This window comes from Erythrolamprus reginae, chromosome 7, assembly GCF_031021105.1.
Source record: "Erythrolamprus reginae isolate rEryReg1 chromosome 7, rEryReg1.hap1, whole genome shotgun sequence".
In the NCBI taxonomy this organism is placed as follows: domain Eukaryota; kingdom Metazoa; phylum Chordata; class Lepidosauria; order Squamata; family Dipsadidae; genus Erythrolamprus; species Erythrolamprus reginae.
The window spans coordinates 74,237,981-74,256,550 of NC_091956.1; the positions used below are offsets into that span (position 1 = coordinate 74,237,981).

The 18,570-nt window shown below is 43.7% G+C and overlaps 1 protein-coding gene across 6 annotated transcripts in view; it reads right to left on the reverse strand.

Annotated features, from left to right (window-relative positions):
- Positions 1 to 921: 921 nt before the first annotated feature.
- Positions 922 to 18,570, reverse strand: part of ANK2 (ankyrin 2) — a 207,659-nt gene continuing 190,010 nt past the window's right edge. For 3 of the 6 annotated variants that reach the window (XM_070757865.1, XM_070757864.1, XM_070757863.1), the window contains 6 exons: positions 12,401 to 12,692; positions 9,918 to 10,010; positions 9,332 to 9,415; positions 7,812 to 7,976; positions 6,106 to 6,288; positions 922 to 1,023 (listed from right to left, as the gene is read on the reverse strand). In XM_070757865.1, the coding sequence (XP_070613966.1) occupies positions 1,009 to 1,023; positions 6,106 to 6,288; positions 7,812 to 7,976; positions 9,332 to 9,415; positions 9,918 to 10,010; positions 12,401 to 12,692 (832 nt within the window). In that variant the 3' untranslated portion in view covers positions 922 to 1,008. The remainder of the gene's footprint in view (positions 1,024 to 6,105; positions 6,289 to 7,811; positions 7,977 to 9,331; positions 9,416 to 9,917; positions 10,011 to 12,400; positions 12,693 to 18,570) is intronic. The other 3 variants (XM_070757868.1, XM_070757867.1, XM_070757866.1) reach the window with 1 other exon arrangement.

An 18,570-nucleotide genomic window follows, 5' to 3' on the forward strand; every position in this document is an offset into this window, starting at 1 on the left:
ACAGTATGGAAACCAGAACTATTGAATGCACCCATTTCGCGCCCCCGATCTAACAGATTTAAACACAGTATGCAAAAGTGCCACAGATTCAGCTGCTAGCACGTTATATCTAACTGGGTATATTTTTCTTCAGGAAGTCTTGAGGTGGCTTTCCCAGGAAGTTAAAGAAGCAGTAATGGCTGCAACCAACTGCCTTGTAAAAGGAAACAGTTGAAATTTGAGGCTTTGTTCTGACTCCTTTTAGTCAAGTAATTTATTACGCTGGAAGTCCTATGGACACAGGAGGATTGGTTTGCTTCGTTCTTGATAGATCCATGTCCTAGTTGTAATGGATTGTGTTAGCGATATTACATGAATTATTCTTCGGTGAACCTTATAGTCCTGATGCTAAAAGTAGTCACGATAGGCAGTGCTTCTTACTTTCCGTCATGTGAATCCACATATTTTCTCTATTTACAGTTAATAATATCCTTTAAAAAAACACATGTACACTGTCATTTCAAGAGGCCTGTGGAAGAAACTTATGCATTTATGGATCTGGTGCAAAAAGAAAAAAGAAAGAACAATAAAAATGCCAAAGGAGAGAGCACAAAGTCTACGACTTAGTAGATAAAACCATCCAGAATGAAGGATGTGATCTTTGGTCACAAATTAGCTTACAGATATTTAGAAACAGAAAAATGAAATGGGAAAACCTGCCCTATATGCTCCAAGGAGAAGCAGCAAGTGTTCCCTGATGGGTTATGTTAAATAATAACACCTATGATAAAAGAAAGTTGGATAAAGCTGGAGAGTTAATGGATATGTGTGATGGTCTAAGGGTGAGATTTAGCAGCATCTCATTTGGCCTCTTTCTTCTGCTCGTCTCTGCAGAAATGCCGTAATAATTGTTGAAGGTCATGCTGAAGATCGTCCTGGGGTAGCGCATCTGGTGGGTCCTCCAGCAGCTCCACGTGAATCCGGTTGCCATACTGGTCCTTAACCACAGTCCTCTTCTGTGTACTAGCTTTACTCATGGTTGTCCTGCAAGGAGTCAAAGAGGGGCAATGAGTGAATTGGTAGGATTTTGTTTTTAAAAAGAAATTGCATTCCATTTTTCATTTTAAAATAACTAACATGAGTTTTGAGTTCCTGTAGGGCAGTGTTTCCCAACCTTGGCAACTTGAAGGTATTTGGACTTCAACTCCCAGAATTCTCCAGCCAGCATTCACTGGCTGGGGAATTCTGGGAGTTGAAGTCCAAATACCTTCAAGTTGCCAAGGTTGGGAAACACTGCTGTAGGGGATAAGACAGTGACTGCATTTGCCTTTAAAGGGCTAAGAAAAGTGCTACATATTTATACATAAGGTATCAATAGCATTATTTTTCTTAAAGTGATTTCCTTTCTTACATAATGCAAACCTAAATTTACAATCATATTTAAAGTGGTAGATTTGTTAAAATGTCAGCAATTTGTAGCCTCCTGTCCTGTGTGCTATTGTCTCTCCTATATCATATATAGAAACATAGAAACATAGAAGTCTGGCGGCAGAAAAAGACCTCATGGTCCATCTAGTCTGCCCTTATACTATTTTCTGTATTTTATCTTAGGATGGATATATGTTTATCCCAGGCATGTTTAAATTCAGTTACTGTGGATTTATCTACCACGTCTGCTGGAAGTTTGTTCCAAGGATCTACTACTGTTTCAGTAAAATAATATTTTCTCATGTTGCTTTTGATCTTTCCCCCAACTAACTTCAGATTGTGTCCCCTTGTTCTTGTGTTCACTTTCCTATTAAAAACACTTCCCTCCTGGACCTTATTTAACCCTTTAACATATTTAAATGTTTTGATCATGTCCCCCCTTTTCCTTCTGTCCTCCAGACTATACAGATTGAGTTCATTAAGTCTTTCCTGATACGTTTTATGCTTAAGACCTTCCACCATTCTTGTAGCCCGTCTTTGGACCCATTCAATTTTGTCAATATCTTTTTGTAGGTGAGGTCTCCAGAACTGAACACAGTATTCCAAATGTGGTCTCACCAGCGCTCTATATAGCGGGTTCTTTTCTCATATATCTTCTCTTCTCTTCTTTCATTGATATACTTACTAAGAGTATATCCTCTGTAACCTTCATTGTGTTTTGGACAAAATAAATAAATAGATAGATGATAGATAGATAGATAGATGATAGATAGATGATAGATAAAATTTCTTGCGTGTGACATAAACCTGCACAGGCAGGGAGAAATGATTGCCTAAAGGGATTGTGGGTGTAGGCTGTAACCTGCTTCTGACTAAGATCAAAGTTGAGTTCACATTGCTATGTAGAGTTAGAATGGGATAGTTTAAACCAGGGCTCTCCAACCTTGGCAACGTTAAGACTTGTAGACTTCAACTCCCAGAATTCCTCAGCCAGCTTCGCTAAGAGTTGAAATTCACAAGTCTTAAAGTTGCCAAGGATGGAGCCCGGGTTTAAATTGTCCTTGCCTATGGTTCAAACTTTTATATAAATATTGCATCAATCAGAAACTCTTGGTTATGAATGTGTCTAAAGTTTTTTCCCTTCCTGATTCAGGGAAAATTATACTGAGAGACATTATTCCTTTGTAACATCAATGCTTACATTCATATGTTCTAATCCAGCAACACTGACCTTTGCATGAAAATCCTGCAACAGGGAAGCATTAACAAGATACATGATAGGAGAACCATCCATATCCCTCACTGCAAACCTGCTCGTTTATGTCATTCCTACCCATGTTGTCAGAGCAAATATATTTTTGTTTCAACAAAAGTTAGGTTCTGAACCAACAGATCTCCATTACAAAAAAATGTTAAAAGGTGAAAGCTTTGGGAAACATTGACACTCCTTTATTAAATACACTTAAACAAAAAGAAAGTCTAAAAAGCAATGGTGTCCAGATGGAGTCATCATAAGGAGAATTGGGAAGGTTAACCTCCACACACATACATTTCTTATATAGTATAATAGGAGTTCCCAATAGTGCCATTCCAGGGCCTGTTAGGAGCCAGACTGCACAGTTGGAGGTGAGTGGCCGATGAGTGACCGAAGCTTCATCTGTATTTGCAGCCATTCCCCAGTCACTGCCTCAGTTCCACTTCAGACCATTATGCATTAGGTTCTCATAGGGGCACAAAACTGTAACCTGCAAATTGTGTATTTGAGGGATCTAGGTTGCATGCTCATTCTTTCCCACCTTCTATGGAAAATTTGTCTTCCATGAAACCGTTCCGTCATGCTAAGGAACCACTGCAGTATAGGATATATTCTGCCTACATAATTGTGGATATGAACATAGCAATAGTATTAGCCTTGAAATTATAATTAATCCTAGATAATTAGCTTCAGTGGCATGGACATTCACTGGGACATTCACTTTTTTTTAGTCCCTCCCCTCTAATATCTGAATCTTTTGGTATATGGATCCATTGAGGACCTGTATACTGCACGAGTCAAAAAGAGGGCGGGTAAAATATTTACTGACCCCTCACATCCTGGACACAAATTGTTTCAACTCCTACCCTCAAAACGTCGCTACAGAGCACTGCACACCAAGACAACTAGACACAAGAACAGTTTTTTCCCGAACGCCATCACTCTACTAAACAAATAATTCCCTCAACACTGTCAGACTTTCTACTAAATCTGCACTTCTATTCTACTAGTTTTCCTCATCATTCCTATCACCCATTTCCTCCCATGTTGACTGTATGACTGTAACTTGTTGCGTATATCCTAAGATTTTTATTAATATTGCTTCTTCATTGCTTATTTGACCCCTATGACAATCATTAAGTGTTGTACCACATGATTCTTGACAAATGTATATTTTATTTTATGTACGCTGAGAGCATATGCACCAAGACAAATTCCTTGTGTGTCCAATCACACTTGGCCAATAAAATTCTATTCTATTCTATTCTATTCTAAAGCCAAAACATTTCCATTAGATTAGATTAGATTTATTGGATTTATATGCCGCCCCTCTCCTAATTGTCTCTCCCCTCTCCCCTAATTGTCCAGATATTTTCTGTCCTCATGACACTCTGACTTCTCCAAAACATTATTTAAAATATGTCATGCAATGTTTTTTTTACATTTAGAACTTAGAATCAGAATTATAATTCAGCTATTTCCCAAACAACTGTTTGTTCCATTGTTTAGTTGATTCGTCCCTCTTCCATAGTGGGTTAGTTTTCAAGTAAAGCTTAAGACACTGAGACTGTAAGTTGACATTTATTCAGGTACCATTGCAGTTAGTCTGTTAAATCTTTGGTCACTGCACAGGCTAGTGTCATGCCAACTCAAACCTTTTAATAAGCGACCCATCCTCTTTCATGACCTCTTTCTCTACTAATGGGGGAACTTCAATTTTCACTTTGTTACCTATGTAATTCAGTGCCTAAAGTAAAACAGGAAGCATAACTGTAACATAAAAGACCCAAATACAACTTAAATATATTAACCTGCTAAAATATTAGAACAACCAGTGAGATAAATAATAAGGAAACATATAAGAAAAAAAGTATTACCGTATTTTTAAAAAAATGCACCAGTGTATAAGACGCACCAAGTTTTCAAAGAGGTCAAGTAAGAAAAAAAAAGGTTTTGTCCTCCTTAGTCCCCAGGAGCATTCTGCAAGCCTCCCAAATGTGGTGGCAGGGCTTCGGGAGGCCAAAAATGGCTGTATTCGGTGTATAAGATGTACCAACATTTCCACCCTCTTTTGGGGTGGGCGGGAGGAAGATGCATCTTATACTCTGAAAAATACAGTAATGGCATAATTTGCCAAGAGTAGGGTGACATGACCTGTGTTTCTGAAGCCCTTTTATCATTTGTTTCAATTGCTTCTTCTAGCAGATTCAGTAGGTAGAAAATGATCTTGTTAATGTGCCTCAACCTGTATCACTTTTTGTTAATGAGCTCCTGGAAGTAAACTACTGAACAAAAGCACCCGTGCATGCATAAATATAGAAGTTCCTTCAGGGTTCTGCATATCAGACCATCAGAGTGACAGTGAATGACAGATTTGATAGTTTTGCTAGAAGTCTAAGGTCTAGAGCAGTGATAGCAAACCTATGGCACGGGTGGCACAGGTGGTATATGGAGCCATATTTGCTGGCACACGAGCCATTAGCCTAACTCAGTTCCAATATGCATATGCATTCTGGCCAGCTGATTTTCAGTTTGCCTGGAGGATCTGGGAAGGCATTTTTGGCTTTTGTAGAGTCTCTGTAGGGATGGGGGAGGGCATTTTTCTCCTTCCCAGGCTCTAGGGAAGCCACTGGAACCTGGGGTGGGCGAAAAACAGGCCAACTGGGCTCACCAGAGGTTGGGAAATGGGTTGTTTCAGGTATCCAGAGGGCCTCCGGGGAGGGGAGGCAATTTTCACTATCCCCAGGCATTTAATTATGGGTGTGGGTACTCATGCATGCGCAATAGCACACACACACACACTCACTTTCGGCATCTGAGGAAGAAAAGGTTCGCCATCACTGGTCTAGAGCAGTGGTTCTCAACCTTTCTAAAGCCGCGACCCCTTAATACAGTTCCTCATGTTGTGGTGACCCCCAAACATAAGTCTAGCGCCAATTCTCCCAACAGAACTTTAAGTTGATTGGCAGGAAGGTCAGAGGGACACCCCTACTGTAAATGCCTCATTGGTTGGATTGTAAAAATGTGTCCCAAGGTGCCAGAATAGAAGCTTTAGTTCCTAACACCATAGGAAATTTGTCTTTTCCATCAGTCTTAGCCGACCCCTGTGAAACGGTTGTTCGACCCCCAAAGGGGTCCTGACCCCCAGGTTGAGAACCACTGGTCTAGAGTATCGACACTACACGTTTTCGAACTGCCCCCATTAAAAATCAAATTGCCCCCTGTGGGGGCGGGAACCCCAGATTGGGAACTACTGCGTTAGATGATACTCTCAGATATTTTTCAGGAAAAAAAAGTTCTTTGTGAACTGTTGAATTTCTCTAAATAAGAAATACATTTCTATAATGATGCTTCATTACAGTTAGCTATTTCTATTTTTTTGTTTCTGCCCTTAGTACTATTGCAGTTCTAATGGTGCTGCCAAACCCATACAATTGTCTCACCTCTTCGAAGTCATCTTTGGCTGATGGAAGATTCACAGCTAAACTAGAATCTCCATGATGTTTTTCCATTCTCTCCCCATGCACTAAGGTAGTTTTTACAACTTTGCTGACCTTGCGGCCTTCTACTGGTTCAGTCTGGAATTCTGAGGCACTTGGTAATACACTTGGCTCAGAAAATGTCACCTGTGAAAGAGATTTCATGAATGATTGCATATGTTAATAATTGTCTATACCAGAATCATGGTTATTGACTGCTTAGAGCAGTGTTTCCCAACCTTGGCAACTTGAAGATATCTGGACTTCAACTCCCAGAATTCCCCAGCCAGCATTCGCTGCCTGGGGAATTCTGGGAGTTGAAGTCCAAATATCTTCGAGTTGCCAAGGTTGGGAAACACTGGCTTAAATAATGTGAAACATTTGCACTAACATTAATGACTTATTCATGATGTAATTGGGGACTAGACTTGTAAAAGAATTGCTCTACAATTTTTTATTGCATAAGTCATCTCCCACTTGTGAAGTGAATCTTATGAAACAAAGTTTACAATTAAATGTAATAAACAGAATAATTTATAATGGGTAATTCTAGTGCCAATTTATAAAATGTACTTCAAATAAATTGTTATTTATTATTTATTTATTTATTTTATTTATTCAATTTTTATGCCGCCCTTCTCCTTAGACTGAGGGCCGCTTACAACATGTTAACAATAGCACTTTTTTAACAGAGCCAGCATATTGCCCCCACAATCCGGGTCCTCATTTTACCCACCTCGGAAGGATGGAAGGCTGAGTTAACCTTGAGCCGGTGATGAGATTTGAACCTCTGACCTTCAGATCTACAGTCAGTTTCAGTGGCCTGCAGTACAGCACTCTACCTGCTGCGCCACCCCGGTTCTATATATGGTTATGGTTGGCTCTGGGGCAGCTACTGCTCCAAGGACTGTGGGGTTGATGTGGGAGAATCCTCACATTATCAGAGGCCGGTTTTACTGCCAACAGCTTCCGACAGTGAAGTGTCTGTGTCAAGGGAAGATTCTGGAAGTGAAGTAGGATCAATGGAGGAGGTAATTACAGGCAGCCCATTAGCTAATTACCCCATTAGTGAACCGTCATCAGCATCATCGTTAGATTCAGAAAAGGAGGCATTCATAGATGTTCGCAGACGCAGGTTGATGTCAAGGAAGGAACAACTGCGCCAGTATTATAGGAAATAATGGAGGACACCTGTGGCTGGGGCAATTAGGCTAATGGAGCTGCTGATATATTCCCAGCGTTGTTGCCTCTCGGCGTGGGAAATTATCCGTTTGAAGAAAGAAAGAACTGTGTTTTACGTGAGGATTTTACAAGGACTCTTTGAACTGTTTCAGGATTTTACCAGGACCCTTGGACTAATTCACAGTTAAGTTTGGCTTGAGGACTCTTGAAGGGGGGGGGGGTGGAGGGTGGCTGTGACATCTTCACAACTGCCTTTATCTTTTTTGCTTTTGTTTTGACTTATCACAGCATTCAAAGTTTCTGGTTTGTGGGAGAGCACTTTGGCTGATAAAAGTGCGTTTGAACAGTATTTTTTCTTTGTGATAAACTGCCTTTGTTTACTTTACAAGAGGGTATGTGTTTGAATTTACACTTCAGACTTAATTGGGGCTTGTAACGTGACGCCCAGCTTAACATAAATAAACCAGGGTGGGGGAAAAAAATCTAACCTCTGATTGTTCACTTTCACTTTTCAACACCACCCGCTTTATGACTTTGGAGTAACTGTCTCCTTCTTCTACTGTAACAGGATCTTGGGGTTCTCCCTGCATCACAACTTCTTCTTTTTCGGTTCCATCTGGTAAAACGAATCGCCTGATGATTTTCCTAGTGACCTAGTAGGGCGGCATGTTTACCAAGAGTTCTGTTAGCATGTAATTAAATTTTAATCCATGGCAGTCACATTTGTCCTTTAAAATACAATACCTAGCATTCTCTCTCATGGTAATAATACACAAATAAGTCTTAACTTGCACTTTCGTTAGCAGATAACATAAGGCACAATTTCAGCTAACAGATCTTCAAAATACTATTTCAAAGCAATTTTAATATTTCCCATCACATGATACGTATTATTAAATGCATTATAATTTGAACATGTTTCCACTCTGAAACGTTTGCCAATAAAATGCAGAAACTATTTTATCAAAATGAAGGGGAAAAAACCCTCCTATAAATTTTGCAAAATATAGTTTCAACTATTCTGCTCTCAGTTCTCTCCTAAAATGAATAAGGACTTTTTTATTTTTGTGCAACAGTTATATGAGATAAAATGTTTTCCCTTATCCCATGTGGTGTGAAATGCATAGAGCCTAAATCCTCACTTTCCATAAAAGATTTCCTTGTTACGTATATAAGTAGTCCAGAATTGAGCCCAAAAGTTCTATTGTTAAGCGAGACATATGTTAAATTAGTTTTGCCCCATTTTACAATATTAAGTGAATCACTGCAGTTGTTAAGTTAGTAACACATTTGTTAAGTGAATCTGGCTTCCCCATTGAATTTGTTTGTTAAAAGGCCGCAAGAGATAATCACATGACCTGGGGCTCTGCAACAGTCATAGGTACATGCCAGTTGGCAAGCTTTTGAATTTTGATCATGTGACCAATGGTTATAAATTACTTTTTCAGTTATGTAACTTCAAAAGGCCACCAAATGAACTGTTGTAATTTGAGGACAAACTGTAGTACAGTGTTCCCTCACTTTTCACGGGGGATGCATTCCGAGACCGCCCGCGAAAATCGAATTTCCGCAAAGTAGAGATGCGGAAGTAAATACACTATTTTTGGCTATGAACAGTATCACAAGCCTTCCCTTAACACTTTAAACCCCTAAATTGCAATTTTCCATTCCCTTAGCAACCATTCAGATTATTACTCACCATGTTTATTTATTAAAGTTTATTAAAAAAAATATTTATTAAAGGCAGACGAAAGTTTGGCAATGACATATGACATCATCGGGTGGGAAAAATCGTGGTATAGGGTAAAAAACCTGTGAAGTATTTTTTAATTAATATTTTTGAAAAACCGTGGTATAGACTTTTTGCGAAGTTCGAACCCACGAAAATCGAGGGAACACTGTATTCTAAATCCCCTCAATTTAACTCTGGAAACTTTGAAAGGGATCAAATATAATTATTGTACTAAAATGCTCTTTATATTTTCCTAATAAGCCATCCACCGAATACCTTCTTCACCACAATATGGCCATGTTCATCCACATACTGTTCCTCTGTTACAGCTTCTGGAGGTATTTCAGGCACATCGTCAGCCTATTAAACCAAAAATATTTCAGAAAACAAATACAGTAACTGGCTATTTTAAACACACTGCATAACGGAAGTCAGTTGGGTCAAATAACAGCCACATAAATTAGACCAGAAGCACTGAAGCAAATTACTCCAACGCCGTTAAACGTTTAAAGGAACTGATCCTTTTTAAAAAGCATGCAAACTTGGAACAAGGAAGAATTTGGCTAGTAGGTGGTGCTGAAGCAGCCAATCAAACTGTGCTCTCAGAGAGATAGTTTCTTTCAAAATGCAAATTAAATATCGACCATTTGGATTTACTGTACATTCCTTGAGTTTCCAAATAAAAATGGGGGGGGGGGATATTTATGTTAATCAATTGACATGCATTACCCAGGAACATGCCAAATTCATTAGTGCATTGTCAGCCAGGGGGGTGTTTCAGGAACTGGATTTTAGGAAAAGGGTGGGTTTTAACCAGGGCAGAGTTGCCACTGGTACGTGCAATAGTTCAACGCTCCTGTACCTGAATAATAACCCGGCGGCGAACGACCCTGGTAGTTACCATCTCTTCCTCATCTGAGCTGACCTCCAGCTCCCCTAATTCCTCTGCTAGCTCCTAGTGGAAGCATGGAAGCATTGCTCTCGTCATACTGTACATGTGAATGAATCATTGGGCCCCTTTCTAATAACACAGCTAACACCATAGAAACATAGAAACATAGAAGACTGACGGCAGAAAAAGACCTCATCGTCCATCTAGTCTGCCCTTATACTATTTTTTGTATTTTATCTTAGGATGGATATATGTTTATCCCAGGCATGTTTAAATTCAGTTACTGTGGATTTACCAACCACGTCTGCTGGAAGTTTGTTCCAAGCATCTACTACTCTTTCAATAAAATAATATTTTCTCACGTTGCTTTTGATCTTTCCCCCAACTGACTTCAGATTGTGTCCCCTTGTTCTTGTGTTCACTTTCCTATTAAAAAACACTTCCCTCCTGAACCTTATTTAACCCTTTAACATATTGAAATGTTTCGATCATGCCCCCCCCTTTTCCTTCTGTCCTCCAGACTATACAGATTGAGTTCATGAAGTCTTTCCTGATACGTTTTATGCTTAAGACCTTCCACCATTCTTGTAGCCCGTCTTTGGACCCGTTCAATTTTGTCAATATCTTTTTGTAGGTGAGGTCTCCAGAACTGAACACAGTATTCCAAATGTGGTCTCACCAGCGCTCTATATAAGGGGATCACAATCTCCCTATAAGGGGATCAGAAATGCTTGCTGGAATGAGATACACTGCAAAATATGCTATTCTCAGCGGTGGGCTACGAGTGCTAAATTGTGTTCGCCACCATGGCTCGTAAGTTCTTGATTTTGCTGCTGCGCCTGTGGATTTTGCGTGATTTTGCTGCTGCACCTGTGGAGGTAGCAAAATCGTGCACGGAGCCCTAGGTAAAACCTCGCCGAAACACAGGCGCAATTTTGCTACCTCCACAGGTGCAGCAGCAAAATCGTGCTGGTCCCACAAGAACTTACGAGCCGTGGCGGTGAGAGCAATTTAGCATTCCGGTTCGTAGCCCACCGCTGGCTGTACTACTTTCTTTCTATCTTGGGATTGAATGCTCGAAATCTTCTTAGAACATTTGATGTTACAATCTGAGGAAAGCTGCCTTCACCTTTCTTTTAATACCATGTAAAAGCAGAGCATCAGTTGAATAATGCAAATATAGTTACAACTTACTCTTCCATAAAACCAATTAAACTAAACAGGTAAGACTTGATCAGTGGTTCTCAACCTTTACTTCACCATGGAACCCCGTTAAATACCTTTTGTGATCCTGGACCACCATGACTTAATGCAAGATTTAAATTGTAATATTTTTTCAAGCGACCCCCTGCGACATCACACACACACACACACTCCAGGCTCCACAGGCTACCAGTTGAGAACCGTTGGACTAGATCATATTGCAAGTTTGAGTTAGTTAATAATTACTATATTTGCTCCTGTCTTTCAGCCAATTTATTTCCTTTATATTTAGAAAACAGAGTTAATTTTGATTCAAATAATTCTGGGATATTTTCAAAATCCTTTTCCTCTTTGCAACATCAGACTCTTCAAGTAAGGATCCTGGAAATAAAGTTTTCTCACTACATATTTACAGTTGTGAATCTTCTGCAATCAGACTTGGGACAGGTTTCTTAAAGGCTCATAATGATGACTGAGTTGCCACAATAGCAACTTTCAAAGTGTTAAGGAATTGTGGCAGACTATATAGGAAGGATGCATTTAGGTCAGTCCAAACATCATAACTTATGAGTTTTCAAGGGGAAAAATGGATTATTTTCTACGGTTGAACAAAGTCTTTGAAATAATTGGTTTGGTGAAAGATCTCTTTTTATACTGTTAAAGTAGCCATTCTTTTTTCGGGTTTGGCATTCGGGAGGCCGCCGCGAAGCCCCGCCGCCCGGCTGTCACCTTTTAAAAGAGCCAGGGGCTTCTCGGCGGCCTCCCGAATGCCGAACCCGGAAGTTCGGATTTGGCATTCGGGTTCAGGAGGACGCTGAGAAGCCCCCCGGCTGTTTTAAAAGGTGACAGCCGGTCAGCGGGGCTTCTCAGTGGCCTCCCGAACCCGAACTTTTGCCGAACTTCCAGGTTCGGCATTCGGGAGGCCGCCGAGAAGCCCCGCTGCCCGGCTGTCGTCTTTTGAAACAGTTGGGGGGCTTTTCGGCGGCCTCCCGAATGGCAAACCTGGAAGTTCGGGTTTGGTGTTCGGGTTCAGGACTACGCTGAGAAGCCCCCCGGCTGTTTCAAAAAGTGACAGCCGGGCAGCGAAGCTTCTTGGCGGCGGCGGCAGGTTCGTAAGAAGGAAAAAGTTCATAAGAAGAGGCAAAAATTTTTTGAACCCCGGGTTCGTATCTCGGGTTGTTCGTAAGACGAGGGGGTCGTATCATGAGGTACCACTGTACTTCATGAATCATGTTAGTGTTACAACTTACTTTTTCTAACAACTCTTCTTCGTGTCTTTCTAATTCTTCAGGCGGTTCATCAGTGGATTCAACGATCACCAGGCTGTTTTTCCTTGGGTGCGTATCTTCTTGCTCAAAGTGATGGTCTTCGGGTTCTTCCACAATAGGAGAATCAGTTCGATCACTAGATGTTGGAGTATGCAATGGTGGCCTTTCAAGATCTTCACATCCTACGGGGGAATCCCCAGACTTGTCACTGGCAATGCTGGATGTTTTCACACTTTGGGTCACTTGTGTCAAAGCTGCTCCAGAAGTTGTGATACTGTTAAGTAAGGAGGAAACAAATGATTAGTTCTTCTAGTCTGTTTCTGAAGAATAAGATTTATTATAAAGCATCTTTCAGCTGTGGCGAGGGTGGACGTTTGCCAAGGTTCGCCTGGTGCACCAGTTGCGGCCCTATTTGGACCGGGAGTCACTGCTCACAGTCACTCTTGCCCTCATCACCTCGAGGTTCGACTACTGTAACGCTCTCTACATGGGGCTACCTTTGAAGAGTGTTCGGAAACTTCAGATCGTGCAGAATGCAGCTGCGAGAGCAATCATGGGCTTTCCTAAATATGCCCATGTTACTCCAACACTCCACAGTCTGCATTGGTTGCCGATCAGTTTCCGGTCACAATTCAAAGTGTTGGTCATCACCCATAAAGCCCTTCATGGCACCGGACCAGGGTATCTACGAGACCACCTTCTGCTGCACGAATCCCAGAGACCGGTTAGGTCCCACAGAGTTGGTCTCCTCCGGGTCCCGTTAACTAAACAATGTTGGTTGGCAGGACCCAGAGGAAGAGCCTTCTCTGTGGTGGCTCTGACCCTCTGGAATCAGCTCCCTCCAGAGATTAGAACTGCCCCTACCCTCCTTGCCTTTCGTAAACTCCCCAAAGACCACCTTTGTCATCAAGCGTGGGGGAACTGAAACATCTCCCCCTGCCTATGTAGTTTTCTGTGTATGATATGACTGTATGTATATTTTTTATATATTGGGGTTCCTTTTTTTTAGACTTTTTAAAATGTATTATTGTTATTTTAGAGTTTAACTATTAGATTTGTCATTGTATATTGTTTTTATCATTGCTGTGAGCCGCCCCGAGTCTACAGAGAGGGGCGGCATACAAATCTAATTAGTAATAATAATAATAATAATAATAATAATAATAATAATAATAATAATAATACTTGGCTTTGTTGTGAAAAATGACACGTAACATTCTGAAATGAATAAATCGGGATTGAGTGAGAATACAAGTGTGAATTCATTAACAATTGTCATGACTACTAATTTAATATGGTTAAGACTTTCTTTGGAAAGATAGTAGAACCTATTTTCAAATAAATTGGGTTTCATCAGACAAAAACAAGCATCTAGCAATATTTTGTAAACACATTTAAAACAGTCTAGCTTTCCAGTACTCCATTATGATATATTTTTGAGTAATGAAACTTTTCTCCCCTTTTTAGAAAAAAATTGGCCTTCCTGAATCATTCTCAGCAATTTCACTGCTTTCATTCATTCCATTGCCACATAGCAGAAAGAATGGAATAGAATTAATGGTTTTCTTTCCATTCTGTCATGTGTCTCACAGCAATTGTCTCTTTGTGACTATTTAGTTTAGACTAATATTACATTAGTGTCCTTATTCTAACCCAGTGGTTCTCAACCTCTAGTCCGCTGAACCCTGAGGAACCTCAATGTCATCACAGGGGGTCCACGAAGTCTCAAAGAAATGTTATCATTTAAATCTTAAGTTAAATCTTGGAGGTCTGTGGCCACAATATATACTGCTCAAAAAATAAACACTTAACACAATACCGATCAATTTCTGCTCACAATTCAAAGTGTTGGTTATAACCTATAAAGCCCTTCATGGCATCGGACCAGAATATCTCTGGGACCGCCTTCTGCCACACGAATCCTAGCGACCGATTAGATCTCACAGAGTTGGCCTTCTCCGGGTCCCGTCGACTAAACCAGCGTTTCCCAACCGGTGTGCCGCGGCACAGTAGTGTGCCGCGAGACACTGCCAGGTGTGCCGCAGAGCTACGGAAGCTCCAGCTGGGCGGGGCGCTGCCGGTGCCGACCTGGAGCGCCCGCTCGCAGCTGTCCCCCGGCTCCTGCCCGATGCCGCGGTTTCCGGCGCTCTCCTGCTGAGCCCCAAAGAAGGAAGGCAGGAAGAAGAAGGAGAGCTTCGTTCCTCGCGCCTTTTCCCCGCCTTCCTTCTTTGGGGCCCAGCAGGAGAGCGCCGGAAACCACGACATCGGGCAGGAGAGGACAGGAGAGAGCGCGGGTCGGGCGGGGGCGCAGAGGCGGGCCGGGGCTGGGGAGCGCGCGGGGGTTGCCCTTTTGGTTTGCGGCTGCAAGCGCGGCTCCCCGAGGCAGGCGGGCAGGCAGCTTCCCTCCCTGCGCCTTTCCCAGCTGCAGCCGCACCCCCCCCGGTCCCCCCGCCAGTGCCCTCCCGCCGGGCCCTGGCGTCGGCGGCAAGTGTCCTTTGGGGCCCGGCGGGAGGGCACTGGCGGGGGGAGCGGGGTGGTGGTGGCTGCAGCAGCCGCAGGCAGTCGCGGGGAGATGGCGGCGGCGAGAGGGAGCTCCAGGCGGCGGGAGCTCTCTCTATCTCTCTCTCTCTCTCAGCTGACTGCAAGTGGGAGCCCTGACGGTGGCGATTGGACGTGCTGCTGGACGCCGTACTGCTGGCGCTGCGGGCTTGGCATATACGGCGTCCAACAGGACGTCCAGCTGCCGTCAGGGCTCCCGCTTGCAGTCAGCTGAGAGAGAGAGAGAGAAAGAAAGAGAGACATATAAGAGAGGCAGAGAGAGAGACAGCAAGAGAGGCAGAGAAAGAGACAGAGAGAGAAAGAGAGGCAGCAAGAGAGGCAGAGAAAGAGAGACATAGCAAGAGAGGCAGAGAGAGAGAGAAAGAAAGAGAGACATAGCAAGAGAGGCAGAGAGAGAGAGAGAAAGAAAGAAAGAAAGAGAGACATAGCAAGAGAGAAAGAGAGACATAGCAAGAGAGGCAGAGAGAGAAAGAGAAAGAAAGAGACATAGCAAGAGAGGCAGAGAGAGAAAGAGAAAGAGAAAGAAAGAGAGACATAGCAAGAGAGAAAGAGAGACATAGCAAGAGAGGCAGAGAGAGAAAGAGAGACATAGCAAGAGAGGCAGAGAGAGAAAGAGAAAGAAAGAGAGACATAGCAAGAGAGAAAGAGAGACATAGCAAGAGAGGCAGAGAGATAGCAAGAGAGGCAAAGAAAGAGACATATAGCAAGAGACAGTGAAAGAGAGAGAGCAAGAAAGAGAGAAAAAATCAAGAAAGAGATAGCAAGAGAGAGAGAAAGACAGAGGAAGGGAAGGAGGGAGAGAAAGAGCAAAAAAGAGAGGAAGAAAGAAAGAGGGATGGAGAGAGAGAAAGAAGGGAAGGAAGGAAAAGAGAGAAAGAGGGAGAAATACTGTAGAGCGAAAGGGAGGAAGAGAGAGGGTTTTTTTGTCCAAACTTTTCTTTAGCCCACCCCCCACCCCCCACCCCCCCTTTCAATGTTCCCCAGGATTTTGAAAATATGAATAATGTGCCGCGGCTCAAAAAAGGTTGGGAAACACTGGACAGTGTCATCTGGCAGGTCCCAGGGGAAGAGCCTTCTCTGTGGCGGCCCTGACCCTCTGGAACCAGCTCCCCACGGAGATTAGAACTGCCCCCACCCTCCTTGCCTTCCGTAAACTCCTTAAAACCCACCTTTGCCGCCAGGCATGGGGGAACTGAGATATCTCCCCCGGGCCTATACAATTTATGCATGGAATGTTTGTAAGTATGTCTGATTAATAATGGGGTTTTTAAAAATGTTTTTAAACTATTAGATTTGTTATGAATTGTTCTATTGCTGTTGTGAGCCGCCCCGAGTCTACGGAGAGGGGCGGCATACAAATCTAATAGATAGATAGATAGATAGATAGATAGATAGATAGATAGATAGATAGATAGATAGATAGATAGATAGATAGATAGATATTAGATAGATAGATAGATAGATGATAGATAGATAGATAGATAGATAGATAGATAGATAGATAGATAGATAAATAGATAGATAAATAAATAACTCCAAGTAAATCAAACGACCGTGAAATCAAAGTGTCCACCTAGGAGGCAACATTGATTGACAATCAATTTCACCTGTTGTCAGCACATTCAACTTTGAACAGAACAAAGTATTCAATGAGAATATTTCATTCATTCAGATCTAGGATGTGTTCTTTGAATGTTCCCTTTATTTTTTTGAGCAGTGTATATTTAAAGGGTGTATGTGTGAAGAAAAGGTTGAGAACCTACTTATTTCCAGGAATAGGAGTAGGGAAACGCAAGGATTACCCACAGTGATTGGACTCATTCGAGACAATGATGAATCTGCATACAGACGGGAAGTTGAACAACTATCCTTGTGGTGTGACCAGAACAATCTAGAACTGAACACACTCAAAACTGTAGAAATGGTGGTAGACTTTAAGAGAAACCCTTCCACCCTTCCACCTCTCACAATACTAGACAACACAGTATCAACTGTAGAGACCTTCAAATTTCTAGGTTCTATCATATCTCAAGACCTAAAATGGTCACCTAACATCAAAAACATCATCAAAAAAGCACAACAAAGAATGTTCTTTCTGCGCCAGCTCAGGAAGCTCAAACTGCCCAAGGAGCTGCTGATTCAGTTCTATAGAGGAATCATTGAGTCTGTCATCTGCACCTCTATAACTGTCTGGTTTGGTGCTGCAACCCAACAGGACCGACACAGACTTCAGAGGATAATCAGAATTGCAGAAAAAACAATTGCTGCCAATCTGCCTTCCATTGAGGACCTGTATACAGTGATCCCCCGCTCGTTGCGAGGGTTCCGTTCCAGGAGCCCCCGCAACGAGCGGGTTTTCGCGAAGTAGCGATGCGGAAGTAAAAACACCGTCTGCGCATGTGCAGATGGTGTTTTTACTCCCACAGCGCTAGCGAGGAGCCGAAGATTGGGGGCGGCGCGGCTGTTTGCCGCCGGCATGGAGGGCTTCCTAGCAGCCCCCCAAACCCGGGTTGGGGGTCCGGGGGGCACTGTCTCTCGCCGCCTTCGAGCCGAGTCCGGGAGCGAACTCGCTCACGGACTTGGCTCGAAAGTGCCGAGAGAGAGCGTGGACAGGCCCGTTCCTTGGCGCTGTCTCTCGCCGCCTTCGAGCCGAGTCCGGGAGCGAACTCGCTCACGGACTCGGCTCGAAAGCGCCGAGAGAGAGCGTGGACAGGCCCGTTCCTTGGCGCTGTCTCTCGCCGCCTTCGAGCCGAGTCCGGGAGCGAACTCGCTCACGGACTCGGCTCGAAAGCGCCGAGAGAGAGCGTGGACAGGCCCGTTCCTTGGCGCTGTCTCTCGCCGCCTTCGAGCCGAGTCCGGGAGCGAACTCGCTCACGGACTCGGCTCGAAAGCGCCGAGAGAGAGCGTGGACATCGCCCGTATCTAGAAGAAGTTGCCACCCGAGCGCTCTTGCCCGGCGGGAGGCGAAGCATATGGGTGGGGGGGCTGTCAGGACACCCTCCCACCCCATCACTTTGCATCCCGCCGGCAAAGAGCAATAAGGCAGCAGCTTCTGCCGGACACGGGCAATGGGCGGGACAGAGAAGCGGGAAGAATCAGGAGGTTCCTTTGGCGGCTGGAGGCTGCCTGGCACCCGCTGCAGCCAAAACAACAAAGCCAGGCAGCCCCCAGCTGCCAAAGGAGCCTCCTGATTCTCCCCGCTTCTCTGTCCCGCCCATTGCCCATGTCCGGCAGAAGCTGCCTCCCGTGCCGATGTTCCCCGCCAAGCCCAGTTCGGCTTCCCTGGCTGCTTGGCCGGAGGGGGGGGGCTCGGCCAAAAGGGGCTGGAGACGCAGCGATTTGCCTCCCGCCCCTCGCCCCTGTGCCACCGGCAGTCATCTTCCCTCCCAGACAAAAAGGCCGGCCTTTGGGGATGAAGGGGTGTGTTCAGCTCTGCGTCTCCAGCTCCTTTCGGCCGAGCCCCCCCCCCCCCCGGCCAAGCAGCCAGGGAATCCGAGCCAGGCTTGGCAGGGAACATCGGCACGGGAGGCAGGAGACGATCGGGCGGGACCAGGTGGGGGCTGGAATTTCTCCGCCAGGGTGAAGGGCGGGCG